At 21.1% G+C, this 16,255-nt stretch overlaps 5 protein-coding genes across 5 annotated transcripts; 2 read left to right on the top strand and 3 right to left on the bottom strand.

Annotated features, from left to right (window-relative positions):
- Nucleotides 1-143: 143 nt before the first annotated feature.
- On the bottom strand, nucleotides 144-2,312 carry PBANKA_0410500 (apicomplexan amino acid transporter ApiAT10, putative; the record flags this gene model as incomplete). Its single annotated transcript, XM_034568143.1, has 1 exon — nucleotides 144-2,312. The coding sequence occupies one exon, from the start codon at nucleotides 2,310-2,312 to the stop codon at nucleotides 144-146; it is 2,169 nt and encodes a 722-aa protein (XP_034420162.1).
- A 2,827-nt stretch (nucleotides 2,313-5,139) lies between these two features.
- On the top strand, nucleotides 5,140-7,398 carry PBANKA_0410400 (glycogen synthase kinase 3, putative; the record flags this gene model as incomplete). Its single annotated transcript, XM_034568142.1, has 7 exons — nucleotides 5,140-5,158; nucleotides 5,575-6,303; nucleotides 6,423-6,512; nucleotides 6,611-6,699; nucleotides 6,808-6,897; nucleotides 7,015-7,061; nucleotides 7,170-7,398. 7 exons carry the CDS (start codon nucleotides 5,140-5,142, stop codon nucleotides 7,396-7,398), a joined length of 1,293 nt encoding a protein of 430 aa, XP_034420161.1.
- A 1,078-nt stretch (nucleotides 7,399-8,476) lies between these two features.
- PBANKA_0410300 (26S proteasome regulatory subunit RPN12, putative) lies at nucleotides 8,477-9,388 on the bottom strand (the record flags this gene model as incomplete). Its single annotated transcript, XM_034568141.1, has 1 exon — nucleotides 8,477-9,388. One exon carries the CDS (start codon nucleotides 9,386-9,388, stop codon nucleotides 8,477-8,479), a length of 912 nt encoding a protein of 303 aa, XP_034420160.1.
- Nucleotides 9,389-10,429: 1,041 nt separating this feature from the next.
- Nucleotides 10,430-13,462, top strand: PBANKA_0410200 (tetratricopeptide repeat protein, putative; the record flags this gene model as incomplete). Its single annotated transcript, XM_034568140.1, has 1 exon — nucleotides 10,430-13,462. The coding sequence occupies one exon, from the start codon at nucleotides 10,430-10,432 to the stop codon at nucleotides 13,460-13,462; it is 3,033 nt and encodes a 1,010-aa protein (XP_034420159.1).
- Nucleotides 13,463-13,609: 147 nt separating this feature from the next.
- Nucleotides 13,610-15,667, bottom strand: PBANKA_0410100 (E3 ubiquitin-protein ligase, putative; the record flags this gene model as incomplete). The annotated part of the gene is made up of 1 exon (XM_034568139.1): nucleotides 13,610-15,667. One exon carries the CDS (start codon nucleotides 15,665-15,667, stop codon nucleotides 13,610-13,612), a length of 2,058 nt encoding a protein of 685 aa, XP_034420158.1.
- Nucleotides 15,668-16,255: the final 588 nt, after the last annotated feature.

The following is a 16,255-nucleotide window of genomic DNA, read 5'->3' as shown; positions in this document are numbered from 1 at the left end:
GATTCGTATTATTCTATAGTTTGTGACTCAGACTTTTGATAAACAATTGATTGCAATTCTTATTCTAAATTTCTCATTCGGGAATGTTTCTGAACTGTTTTAAATACAAACCAAAGGAATAATATTATATAACATAAAATAATTCAGCAATAACATTGTGATTCTCTGTATTCTACCTCTTTGGAATTCCAGTGTGTTTTTTTCTTAATATGTAATAAGTGAAATATAAATATGAGCATGTATGAAATAATAATAATTCCAACAGTTATTTTCCCATATACTTTTCTTTTACTATATTTGATAAGCTCATGTGATTTATATGACATAAAGAATGCAATAGATGCCCACATATTAACAATACCAATTAATATGGGGAAATTATCTTCTTTGAAAACTGTAGACATATACATGTACATATGATTAGCAAAAAAACTTTGATGAAAAAAATAAATAATTAGAGACATATACCCAACAATTACACTTGTTGTTTGATAATAAATGAGGGTTAATATAAAAACAATTATTCCTAATATTAAATTAAAACTTATAAAATTGTGAATACTAATTATATCTGCTACTATACCAAATATTAATGTAATAATAAAGCTAGAAGGTAATATATATGAATATATATCTAAGGTATTTCCAAATACGCTATTTTCATATATATCAAATAGTGAAAACATAAAAAAGCAATTACTAAATGTTAAAATAAAGAATTCTATTACAATAAATATATAACATGATGATATAACTTGCTTTTTAAATATGTCAAAATTTATATTTTTTAATTTGTTTTTTTTTTTAATTTCTTTATTAATAGATTCGGAAGGATGAATAGCAATTTTGGGTGTTTTTTCTTCATTTTTTACATTTTCTCCAATTTTTTCACTTTCTTTTTGAGTTAAAGATTTTCCATATGAAACTCCATTTAAGTGTTTATTTATGGGAGTTATATAATTTTCAATATTCATATTTATTACATTAAGAACTTGAGTATTTTCAATGTCATCACTTGGTGAGTTCAAGCTTTCATATCTCGAATCTGTGAATATAGATGTGTAATTTTTTTTTTTATAATGATCACTTAAGCTACTATTGTGTGATTCACTTCCCATATTTTCACTAAAATCGTTCCCACCAATACTGGCATCAAGGTTATCGTTAATTATAGTGCTACTTCCATTTATATTATGAATGTGATGCTTTCCTTTTTTTTTGCTATTTCTGCTAGCACATATCCCAATCATATCGGGCTTTAGGACGCTCGAATTAGAATTTGCAGCCATGACATCTGTTGCAGTTGAAATGACAATATTCGTTGCAGTAATGACATTAGGGGAAATAACCGTATTTGGGGTAATAACAGCATTATGGGAAATAAGAGCTTCTGAAGAAATAACTACATTGTGATTAATATCATCATGATTTGATATAACTATCGAGGTAACATCATCTTCATTTTCATTAATATTACTTTCATTGTTTTTAATAGTATTTTCATTATTAGTATTTTGGTTATAATTATTTTTATAATCCAACAAATTTGATATAAAAAATGATGGGGCTATACATATCAATACATACATGGATATGATAAGTATAACATTATTTTCGGAATCAAACTTATTTAGTGCTATAATTAAAACATTTCCAACAAATAAACTTAAAACAGCTAAAGATGACATAGCACTAATTAATATATAATTTTTATTTCTTAAAATATTTTTTAATGCACTTAATTTACTTTTTGATGCTTCTAATTTGGATTTTATCATATTATCGTCAATAGGATATCTTTCATTGATATAATAAATAATTGGCAAATAGGAATTGTCGGAACCAATACCAAAACATATAAAGGCTAAATTAAACAATATAGATATTCTTTTAAACGCTTTTTCAGTATGCGACCCCATCCAACTTAATATAGACAGCTTCGTATAATTGTCCATATAATATTTGGAATATGATAAAGATATACTTAATAACATCCATCCTATTATTAAAAAAATAAAAGCAATCTTTGATATATACCGTTTTTTTGATAATATATTTATTAATATGCCTCCTATAAAACCTGATATAAACTGAATAATTAATCCTGTGACTAACAAAAAATGAACATAATTTTCCTGATCTATACATAAAAAAAAGTCACCCTCAGAATTTTTATTTGTACAAAGCCATTCGAACGCTCGATATTTTTTAAATAAATTTGCTATAAATATGTAGTTTTGATATACAATGGCTGTTGTTGCAATACTATACATAAAAAGGATCACTATGAGTTTACTCTTAAGTTTGCACATTTTCGTATAAATTCCGTGGTTATATATATTACTTTATTTATCTTCCTTTTCTTTTATATTTCTGTACCTGTGCTTTTATCCTCCTATAATTCCCTTATAGCCTCAGACTTATTTTATTATTATTATTATTATTGTTATGTTTTGTACATATATATACATGCAATTTTCATATATTCACTAAACGTTATCCCTATCATGTTTCTGATTTCGTTTTATGCGTCACGAAATCACACAGTATATAATTACTAATATTTGAAGCATTTATAAATATGCATTTTTTATTGATTATTTTTACATTTTCTTCAATTTTTTATATTTCTACATATTCTTCATTTCTCCCGCCCATTAATTTGTTTACTTTAAGTTAATTGTTCAATTTGTTTCCTACCTAGATGGTTTTTGCTTTATATATTTTTATTTTTACTTTATTTTATTTTTTATATACTATTTAACAATTTTTACTATTTATTTAGTTATTAACTTAATGTTATTTTTTTTTCATAAATACCATTAAGAAAATTTATTTTTCTCTAAATATATTTTATATATGCATTAATTTAATATATATATATTTTTTAATTCGACTATTTTTTGTTCCTCTTTTCCATTTGCTATTTTATTGAATCGTTTCTTGTTATTATTGATATATTTTTTTACTATATTACTAATTTGGTTTACTAATATTTTATTATTAATTTTATTGTTATACTATTTTTATTTATTTATTTATTTATTTTTTCTTCTTTTTATTTTTCCTTTTTTGTAGTTACAATATTAACAAATTATTTAATTGTTTATTTAATTTATTTGATATAATAGTCACTTTATATATATATTATAAGCAAACAAATTATATATTATATTTTTCCATTTTATACTCTTTTTTGCATTAAATGCGAATTACACTTATAATTAATACTACTAATAATAATAGTAATATAATTTTTTTAATTTTATATTATTCTTTGATTTATTATAACACGTATGGAAATCTATAACATATAATTTCATATTATACGATGGTCAGTACTTATTAAAAATTATTGTGTGCACAAATGTAATACCATTCTTCTTACGCCATCTATTTTTATTTTATAATTAGTAATAAACATATTTTAAAAGAATTACAAATAAAGAAAACAACTAAAAGAAACATTAAATATAAATATATGTATATAATGTCTGCATACAATATATTTATTGTTTTTAATATTGCAAAATTTTCCCTAATAAGAATGAAGTTTTTTAATATTATAAGTTAAGAATCCCCCTCTCCCCAAAATGGGAAATGGAAATAGTTGCATATATGCATACATTCCAATTTCCAATAAAAAAATATTAATTTCTATATTTTTATATAAAGATTAATGTGTAACAAATAATAAAACAAACCATAAAATAGTTCATTACCTTTTACTAAATGGGTTTTAAAATATTAAACCGTTTGATATATAATCAAAAGGGTTACAAAAACTGGTTGCAAGCATGCACCAGCAAGGAATTAACTAATATGTACATATTTATTTATTTAGTTAGCTAGCTAAAGCAATATATACAATAATATATATGCACTATAAATAAATCTGGATAATTGATATTTATATTTATTTTCAATTTTTCATATCCATTTTCCCCTCACAATTTTCCTTGGTTACTTATTGTTTTGCTTGCCCTTGACCAAATAATATGTAATAATAATTTCTTATTTTTTTTATTATTAGGGGAATTATCTTTGTGGGTTCCTATATAAAATATTATATAAGTAAATATTACTACACAGCTATTATTATTCCCATTTTTATTATTTTTTTAGTAAATATCCTAAGTCATTACACATGGATACTAAGTTTTTTTATCCATATTTTGCTCGCAATAATATTTCATTAAAGTTTTTTTTTTGTTTTAGCTTGCTGATATTTGTAAAAACGTAAAAAGTTCTAAACAAACTTTCAATTTTACATTTTTGGCTAGTTCCATTGCGTTATTTCCATATTTTCTTTTTAATAATTTATACACTGTTCATAATTTTCTTCTTTTTTTCTCTTTAAAAAAAATTGGATTTTTTTTCGCTTTTTTTTATCTTTAAAAAATTGCACTTGTTTTCAGTCTTTAAATGTGCACACACATAATAATGCGCAATGTATAATAAATATTTTAAGGAATACGTATTAAATAAAAATATATGAGTTACATATGCGCATATATTTTACCATATTTACATAAATTCCCAAACAAGTTTATAAACAAATAAATATCACTTAAAATATTTAATATGCGTATAATACATATGTGCATATTTTACATTTTTAAGCTAAGCGAGAATACTGCTACATTTCATAAAAAATACAAATAAAAAAAAAAAAAATACATTTTATGAATCCTGAGAATACACATAACGAAAAAAAGAAATAAAAAATATATTCGAAATAATAATTATCGTATAAAGTATACTATATATATTATACACAAAAAAAATTTAATTAAATGTTTTTTTAAAACATAATATATTATAATTGCATATACTATTAAAATGCTCATATTTTATAGATTGCATGTTTAAGTAATTAACACATTATTAGTATGATCTAGAGATAAAAGAGGACTTTTTGTAGTAAAAAAATTATTGTTCAACTTAAAATTTATTAGCATATAAAAGGAACAAAGAAAAACAAAAATTCATATTAAGACAGTAATTATTATATGCCAGTTTTCTGCATATCCATATATCGACAGTGTTGATACAACGCGTGTGAATACTTTGTCGAATTTTTATAAAATTTTATAACATTTTTCAAAAAAAAAATTAATAAAGAATTGATAACAAAATATGAAAGATTGGCATACAGGTAAAATATGAAGAAAAATATAAGAACAAAATTGCATGCTTAGACATAAGTATTTTTGTGAATACACTTTATACAATATTATTATAAGTGAAAACATATGTTTTCTGTTGTTTTATATATAAATAATATCTTTAAATTAATATAAATAAAACGAAAATATTTATTACATTGCTTTTATTTTCATGAGTTAAATAAATATGCACACACATATATTTTATTTAAATATATGTGAATGGAACAATATATATACATTCACCCCCTTTGTGTTTTTTATTATTTGAGTTGCTTACATTGCGATATTATATCTTCTCTATACAAATTTTTTTATAAAATATGCTCGTATCATTTATTTTACTTATTCGTTTGTTTGCTTATTTTCAATTTTATATTTCCCCCTTTGTTTTCCTTCATTAAAGATGGTGATAATAATGCATGCCAAGAAAATGAACAAAATAATAATGATATAGATAATAAAAGAGATAATGATTATACTTCAATCGAAGTAAATAATGTATGTATTGATGAAAATCATAAAATCGGAGAAAATGAAATTAGCAAATATTCAAATAAAACTTATAAATTGGGAAATATCATTGGGAATGGTAGTTTTGGTGTTGTTTATGAAGCAACATGTATAGATACTTCTGAAAAAGTTGCAATAAAAAAAGTATTACAAGATCCTCAATATAAAAACCGTGAATTAATGATAATGAAAAATTTAAATCATTTAAATATCATATATCTAAAAGATTATTATTATACAGAAGCTATAAAAAAAAATGAAAAAAATGTATTTTTAAATGTAGTAATGGAATATATACCACAAACTGTACATAAATATATGAAATATTATTTGAGAAATAATCAATTTTTACCAATTTTTTTAGTAAAATTATATTCTTATCAATTATGTAGAGCATTAGGATATTTACATTCGAAATTAATTTGTCATAGGGATTTAAAACCTCAAAATTTATTAATTGATCCAAAAACACATACATTAAAACTGTGCGATTTTGGTAGCGCAAAAAGTTTAATATCTGGGCAAAGGAGCGTTTCCTATATTTGTTCTCGATTTTATAGAGCACCAGAATTAATGCTTGGATCAACAAATTATACTACACATATAGATTTATGGTCATTAGGTATTAGAAAAAAATGTGTATATATCTATATTAATTATATTCGATTATTATTTATCTACTCTTATATAATATACTCGTATTCATATTATTTGTGTATTATTTGTTTTTTATTTTTAAAGGCTGTATAATAGCAGAAATGGTTCTGGGATATCCAATATTTTCAGGGCAATCTAGTGTCGATCAATTGGTTCGAATTATACAAATTTTAGGTATTATTATACAAATCCAAAGAGTTAAATTTGAATACATAAATATATCTGTATGTAAATTAATGCAATAATATTATTTCCATTATTTTACTATGAAGGTACACCAACTGAAGATCAAATGAAAGTGATGAACCCGAATTATGCAGATGTAAAATTTCCGAACGTTAAACCTAAGGATTTAAAAAAAGTTATACTTTTCATAAAACCATATATGCACACAATTTGGAATTTTCAAATTTTATAGATTTCAATATATCATATATTCTTATATTTTTCTCCCGCCCCAAATTTGTAGGTATTTCCTAAAGGAACACCTAACAATGCTATCAATTTTGTGTCTCAATTTTTGAAATACGAGCCTTTAAAAAGACTAAATGCGATAGAGGTAAAAACCAAAATAGTGAACCAACGCAAAATGGGCAAATTTATATATATGAATAAAACATGATAATCCATTTTCCCTTTTCACGTTATACACTCGGTTTTAATATATTTTTTTAAGGCATTGGCAGATCCATTTTTTGACGAAATAAGGGATCCAAATGTTAAGTAATATTTTTTTTTTGAAAGCGTACTATATTATTTTTGGATACTTGAACATTTGCGCATATATTGGATATTTTCATGGGGATTATATAAATTTTTTTTTTTTTTAAGGTTGCCAAAATATGTTGAAAAATTACCTGAACTGTTCAATTTTTCCGTGGAGGAAATAAGAGAAATGTCTGACTTGTGCAGGAAGAAAGTATTACCAAAACAAAATTATGAAGAATGCCAAGAATTAAATTCCACCGAATTAAATAGTAAACATTCAAATGGGGGTAAAGAAATAAATATAGAAGATGGTATATCAAGTGTTAACTCTTGTTTTACTATTGAAAGATAACCAGAATAATTTTGTTAGAATATAGAAAAATTTTAATTGTGTTAAAAATGTTTAAGAATTAAATAAAACAATATAAATATATTTCAATTGTAATATTCTATATATATACATCCATAATATATTTATAAAAATGAATTGTTCAGAATAAAACTATGGTATACCATAATAATTTGGCACAATTTTTTTTATAATAATAAAATAGCAATATCGATATTATTTAGTTTACAAAATTTTAATCTTTATTTCAATTGTTTAACATCAATGTGCGTATTAAATGCACGTTAACAATTCAAAATTAAAAATATACACAAGGATATAGCTATTATATGTGTACGTGTTAGGTACTTAAATTTGTATATATAATTCTTGTGTTTGTGTATTTGTTATTATTTAGCGTGCTATATATATTTTCTATGCTTTATTTGATTTTTTTTATACATATAGAAAATATATTTCCTCATAAAATTTGCAAAAAATCAATCTATTCCCAAGCCAAATTTGCATTTAGGATTATCTTTGCATTATTTTGATTTTTTTACATTTTATTTATATATATTTTCTCCTTTTTATTTTTGAATGTTAACACTTTTTTTTTTTTTTTTTAATGTCTATTTTTTTTTATTTTATTAAATCCATTTTAAATAAATCAGTAAATGCATACATATACATGTATATGTGTACATGTATATATGCATGCTATTTTATTATAACAACTATTAGAATTCATACTATTATATTGAGTAAAAATTTATGTTATTTCTCTTTAATTTTATTAATTTCCATACAATTTGTTATTATTAAATATATCCTATAATTATAATAGTTGTGTTTTATTAAATTTTTTTTTAAGGTGGATATTGTTCATAGAAGTTTTTTAGTGATAATTTTCCCAGTATCGTTGTGATGTAAAGCAACGAAATGAATAGTGGGATAACACATAAGTATGAATGTATAATATGTGAAAAAGAAAAATATTTAATAGATGTAAAACGGAGGTGTGCATTGTTTATGTAAATTTGAATCGCACTATTGCACATGCATATATGCAGATCCATATATAAACATGAAAAATAAAATTTTAAACGATTTTCTCCAATTCTGTGGCATATCCAATAATATTATTTAAAATTTCTATAGAGGGAAGTTCCTGAGTATGCTCAATTTGATTTTTAAAATATATTTTATTATCTTTTATTTCCCATATAAGATTATCCTCTCCATGCGCAGTTTTTATTTCATTATATTCTGTAATAAATTGATAAAGTTCATTTTCATCTTTTAACTTCAACAATTCACATGTATATAATAGACTAATCGAATTTGAAGAAGAAAAAATACAATCAGCTAATTTATATTTTATAGTGTTATATAAACGATCCATAAATAATGAATATAAATATAATGGTATATCGTCTTTTTTTGTTAATATATAATGAAAATATCCATCCATAATATGTTGTTCTAATTCTAATACATATTTTATATATGGATCATTTTGATCATCTATTGGTATTATTTCTAATATCATATGGAAATCCCCAATTGAATTGGATGATAATAAATGTAATAAATATATTCCTAAAATAGCATTTTGTTTAGCACTTTTTTGTAATATATTTTTAAAATCAAAATAATAAATAAATAATTGAGCCATATATATAGTAAAAGATTTTATATCATTATCCATTACTGATATTATTACTCCTTTTTCTAATATTTCTCGTGTTATATATAATTCATTTATATTTTTTTTGCATATAGGAAGTAATGGATCTGTAGATGGCAAATGTATTAATACTTGTTTTAATTTTTTTAATAGTTCTTTATATTTGAATATGTCCCCTCCTTTTGGTTCTATATCTTCTGTATATTTAAGTAATGTGATTATATCATCATTTGCTTTTTTATTCAATTCTTGTTCGCTAATATTATGATAATTACATATTAATTCTTTCAAGAGTTTTATACTTTCTGCTAGTTCGTTTCCCATTTTATTTGTATATTTTATACTTGTATTTTTTTTTTACCTTGGTTTATTTTGATATTTCTTTTATATGGGGATAATGTGTGTTATTTAGTTTTCAGTTTGTGAAATTTAAAACTGCTTTCCCCTTATTAATGTTTGCTTTTTTTGATAACACTTGTATTTTTTCTTTTATTTTTTCTTGTATTTTTTCTTATATTTTTCTTGTATTTTTTCTTATATTTTTCTTTTATTTTTTCTTTTATTTTTCTTTTATTTTTCTTATATTTTTCTTTTATTTTTCTTATATTTTTCTTTTATTTTTCTTATATTTTTCTTATATTTTTCTTATATTTTTCTTATATTTTTCTTTTATATTTACTCGAAAATCCACGATAGCAAAATAATGAGTGCACGGGAACTCGCTACTAGAATATTCCCAGGATTTATCTTAAGTTTTTAACATGCTGAAAAATGCAATATATTTTAATTTCAATTAAAGTTTATAATGTGCAAAAATAAATAATATTTAAAAAAATAGGGAAATGATGAAAAGGGGGAAATATATTCCCTCCAAATTTTTGCAAATAACGTTTTTGAAATATATGTTTGTGTACTTTTTGTATAAAATGGAAAAGACGAAACAAGAAAAATATTTTCTACACATTATTACCTAGTATTATAATAAAAAAAAATTATACAATATTTTGTAATGTACAATATGGAAAATGTTTTAATATTTATATTTAAAAATTGTGAAATATAAATATTTCTGCCTTTATCCTTTATTATATTAGTTATTTTATTTTTTTTACAAAATAAAATATAAAGTTCATTTTCGATAATGTATGTTGTAATGAAATAATATTAAAAATAAAATATTTTGCTAATAATTTTTTATAAATATTAACTACATCCAGACAAAAGATTCTTAACATTATTTCTCTATATATAATTAAATATAAGCTTACATTTTAACTATTGTATATATACATATCGAAAAAAAGACTAAAATTTTTTTATTGAAAAATATAATTATATATATTATCTGTTTCCAACTTGAATAAAATGAAAAGTGAACAAATAAATTATTGTATTCCCAAAGAAGATGAAATAAATAGTTTTTTAGACAATGTCGATACAGTTACCTTAAAAATTAAAAATTTATTAGAAGGAAAAATAAGTTTAGAAGAAATTGAAAAAGAAGAAAATAGAATAAAACTTGAAAAAAGAGCTAAAGAAATAAAATTAGAAGAAAAAAAAGAAAAAGAAAAAGAAAATTTTATAATGGGGAAAAAAGGAGGAGGTGATAAAGATAATTATTTATATTTTTGTAAATCGTGTTTAATTGAATTTAATTATAAATTAAATTTTTGTAAAAGATGTAACAATGCTGTTATAAGTAAAGAGGAAAGGAAAAAAGAATTATTTGATAAAGTTGAAAATTACAAACTTTTAAAAAATAAAAGAAATGAAAGAAGAGGAATATGGAATAAATATTTAAATTCATGTAAAAATAAAAATAATAAACAAATTACAAATTATGAAAAATGGAATTATTATGAACCAAGTACTGACACATTTGATGAAGATGAAAAAGTATTATGTTTGCCAAAACATGATTCCAATTTTCAAATTTTAGAAAAAAAAATTGATGAGGATATTAAAAAAAGAAAAGAAAATAAACAAATAGCAAATCGTATAAAATTAAATGGAAATAAATATTTTAAAGAAAAAAAATATTCACAAGCTATTGAATGTTATAATAATGTAATTGATATATGTAAAGATTATTTAGAGGCTTATAATAATTTAGCTTTATGTTATATTAAGACATATAGATATGAACAAGCCATAGAAAATTGTAATCATATTATTGATTATTATAATGTGTTTAATTCAAGTTTTTCTATAAATAAAGATATTTTATTTAAAGCATATTTTAGAAAAGGTTTTTCATTTTACAAATTATTATTATTTGACAAAGCATTAAACAATTTTAATTTGGCAATCACATTTAATAATTCTGATATTGAAATATTGGAATTAATAAATAAATGTAAGCTTATAGTTCTTGATCAAACAAAATATATTAATATTAATTCAGATCCTGAATGTGTAATTAGTTTTGGTAATATTGAAGATATATTTATAAAACTCGAAAATGTAGATATAATAAAAAATTATGAATTATTTTTAAAAGAATTAAAGAATGTTAAACAAATTATAAAAAAAAATGAACTCGAGAGATTAAAGCTTTGTTCATATATATACAAAAAGAAAAATAATGAAAAATATGTTTTAACATATAAAACAAAAAATATTTATAGAGGAATTACTTTTTTATTATATATTTCTGAATGCCTTAATAAAATCATGATTTATATAAATCAACAATTTGGAATTAATATTTTATCCAAAAATTTGATATTATATGAAGAAAAGGGATCTAAAAGTATTGATATGAATAGAAATAATAACAAAACAATAAAATACATGTCTAAAAATTTAATAAAATGTTGTAGCAAATTAATTGATATAATAATGATTGTGTTAAATAATAATTATTATTATTCTGATTTTTGTATTGAATGTATAAAACCTATTTTAACTTTTTATTTTATAAGAAATAAATTTGATAAAGTAAAATGCACATATTTTTTACATTCTATTTCAAGAAATGTTAATGCAAGGAAATATTTTGATGAGCATATTTTTCAAATTAATGATATTGCATTGGAAAATTTTTTAATTCTTATAAATAATTATATAAAAAAAGAATTAGAAATATATGATGAAGCACGAATGAAACAGTACGAATATATAAGAAATAAAATAATTGAATCGGGGAAAATATTTAAATTTGATATTAACAAGGAATATATAATTAGCCCTCAAAATTGTAAAATCTTTAGAAAAAATGAAAAACTTGAAAAAAAAATAATAAATATGTGTAAAGAAAAATATGAAATTGTAAACTTATTTGGTATTCTATCAAATTTGACACTTATTCCTAATATATTAAATATTATAGAAAAAAAGTTTGTAAACTATATATTAAATATAACTATTTATATTATCGAATTATTTTATTATTCTGAAAAAAATATTAACATATATTATTTATCTTTTTTTATTAGTATATTACAAAATAAAAAAATTCGATTATTTTTTATTAACACAATTTTTGATGATATATTATATTTTATTTCAAATTTAGAAAATATAGATATTCTTAAAAGTATATTAACTATTATATTAAATCTAACAGTGGGATGGAATGAAGAACTTGCTATTTCTACAACTAGCCAAAATAAACATATTTTAAAAAAAAAAATAAGCCAAAATAGTTTCAAAAAAATTATTATTTTAATTAATTCAGATAATAAAGATATTAGAGATACAGCTTTTTTACTTTTGTCTCGATTTTATTTATATTCGTATTTTGGTCATATTTCAATAGAAGGGGTTTACACTAACAATAAAATAAATATATTAGAAGATGAAAAATTCCAATTAAGAGGGAAATTATTAAGAAATAAAATATTAAAAGAACATGAAATAGCATTAAAACTTGATGATAATACATTGTCTATTTTTATAAATAGAATATATTCTTTATTTAAAAATAAAATATATTTAGAAAAAGCTTGCATAAACTTTGTAAGCAATTTATCAAAATATACTAATTTTATAAATATTTGTTTATTAACAAAAAATAAAAATAATAATATAGTATATACTTATTTTTATAATATTTTAGAATATATTAATTATGTATATTCTGAAAATTGGAAAAATAATAAATATAATATGGAAAAAGATATGTCTATTATTTTTAATAGTACTCTTATTTTTTTCATACAATTATTAAAATATTTTTTTATTACAAATATGTCCAATAAATATGAAGATATTATCAAAATTATAAAAAATAATGTTCCATATATAGTTACCAAAATCGATAATGTAGAAAAAAAAATAAATAAAAACATTTCTATTTTTCTTTCCTATTGTTTTCTAACCCCCGAATTAAAATCAGAAATTATGAAAGCATACTGTAATGATACAAATCAAATATATCGTACCCTAATTGGTTAGAAAAACATAAAGTAACAAATTTGTTTGTAATTGTTTTTTTTTTCGATTTTATAAAAACAAATAAATAAAATTTAAAACAATAAAATGATATATATATCAATAAGAAAAACAAAAGTTGCTTATATTCATATTTTGAATGCAAATAAATTAAGGAAAGTTAGGAAGTGAACCACGACATGTTGGGCATTCCATCTTAATACACATCCATTGTTGTAAGCATTTTTCGTGAAAAATATGATAACATGGAGTAATGCAATATTTTGTATTATTTAATATAATATTATACATACAAATAACACATTCTTGTATTCCTGCTTCAAAATTAGGATCTAAATTTTGATAATAATTATGAACATGTGGAAGTAAACTTATATTAAACAAATATCTAGGGCCATACATTCTTTGAATATACATAAATATAAGCTGTAATAATATAAAAAAAATAAGAAGAAAACAAAAAGTATTATTTGATAAACCAGCAACTTTTGAAAATATGTCTAATTGAAATATATTATATGGATATATAAAAATATATATTGGTAAAAATAGTCTACATAATGATAATAAAAAAACAAAATTTAAACTAATTGATTTGTGTTGACCTTTCCATATATCTAAACATATTTGTGGAACCCAACAGAAATATATAAATAATATTAAATAAGGAAAATACGGAAAAATATAATAAAATATTGCAATTAATAATAAAACAAAACTATAATAGTATTTATATAAAACACTTAATTGTCTTTGCATATATTCCCAATTGTTATTTGCTGAATTATGGCTATTATTAATTTTCCAAATAATTAAAATATATCGTATTTCCATAAGTGTATATAATAAAAATTTTAATATAATCATAGCCATATAAGATGTTAATAATAATTTTGAAAATAAAACCTGATATAAAAGAAGTAATGCTTCAAAAATTTCTATATACGAGTTTAAACAAATTGATATAATTGATACTTTTGATGTATTTCTCATATTTTCACTATTTTTTATTTGTTTATAAAATAATCCAAGTTCAATTAAAGATTTTAAATTAAACATCAAAATAAAATTTCGAACTTTTTTTGAAAAATATACATTATCCTCATCATATCCTTTTAAAATCATTTCAATATTGCAATCGTTTGACAATAGTAATCCATGATAATTTGCTTCTTTATTTTGATTATATTCCAAATTAGAGAATTGTGATAAATAAGATTTGTCATTATCATTATTGTTATTATTATTGTTATTATTATTGTTATTATTATTGTTATTATTATTGTTATTATTATTGTTATTATTATTGTTGATGTTGTCGTTATAATCATCTGTTAAGCGTGGCGAAATCGCCTCCATATTCTTTTTATAATACTTTCGATATTTTTCATTAATATTATTATTAAAATAAGCTTGCTCATCTATTATATATTTCTTTAAAGAATAAAAATATGATTCTTCTATTTCTCGGACATATGCTAATTGATTTATTTTTGTGTTTTGTTTTATATTTGCAGTATAATTACATATACAATTATCATCTAACTCGTTTTTACAAAATGTAGATATATTATATCCATTTCCATTAAATATATAACTTTGGCTCCCATTTATATTTACACCCACCATTCCAATATATTCGAGTTTTTTATCATCTTTTTTATTTCTTCGTTCATAAGTTAAATAATAGTTTGATCCTATTTTCTCATTTCCCTCATTTTTCATTTCTTTAATATTAACATTAGTTGGATAAAAGTGAAGAAATAAAAAAGATTTTGTAATATTTTGAAGGGCCAATTTTAAAGTAACTATTTTCCCTTCAAAAATATTATCATTTTGTTTATTCTGAGGATTTAAATTATTACCCTCAACATTTTGAATTGAGTTTTTTTTTTTTTTAATTTTATAACTACCTTTAAAATCGAAACTTTGTATTACAGCATTTTCTAAAAAATTGTTAATTACATCATCATTTGTTAAATTATTTGAAACATTTCCATTTTCAGAATTGTAATTTATCTCATTATTATTATTTGGAGCCTTATTATCAACAGCTGCTATCATAATAATAAATAATGCCATAAAAAATATGAACATACATAAAATATTACAAAATTCAGAATCTTGATTTGTTTCGTTACTATATAAAAACACATCATTTGAATCTTCTCCATCTTCCCCTTCTATTCTTTCTACACTATTATCCATTTTGTTTTATTTGAAGTTTTTCATATATATCTTAAGATTTATATAGTTTGCATTTATAGTGTGGGGGTAGGTATCTTTGCAAAATCGTTTTCCTTTCTTTTTCAATATACTCTTTAGGTTCATTTACGCATTCTAGCATAAATATAAATATATATACAAATGTATATACTATATGTATGTTATGTGCTATTATTATTTAGTCATTCATACACACATATAAATTTTTATGAATTGAGCTGGGTATATTTTCATGTTTTGGAAAATTTATATTTTTTTAATTATATACTGGATAGGTGTATATGTGCTAATATTAATTAACATGACTTTTCTTGAAAAATATTTTAAGGTTTATTTTTATCGGAATGTTATATTTATTCTATAAGCTCTTTTAACATGTTTCGTTTCACACTCTAAGTTTTTTTTTGCTATACTTTCTTTTATTTGTTTATTTTCCACGCTTTTGTTCGTTTCAGTATATACAATTTATATTTTACATTTATTTTTTTTACATTTTTCTTGGAATATTTTTACAGTTTTTACCATTTACCCACCCAAAAATAATAAAATATAAATATTCACAAAATTATT

The sequence above is a fragment of the Plasmodium berghei genome, assembly GCF_900002375.2.
Source record: "Plasmodium berghei ANKA genome assembly, chromosome: 4".
Classification (NCBI taxonomy): domain Eukaryota; phylum Apicomplexa; class Aconoidasida; order Haemosporida; family Plasmodiidae; genus Plasmodium; species Plasmodium berghei.
The sequence above is the reverse complement of the archived record's forward strand: the minus strand, read 5'-3'. Positions and strand labels throughout refer to the sequence as shown.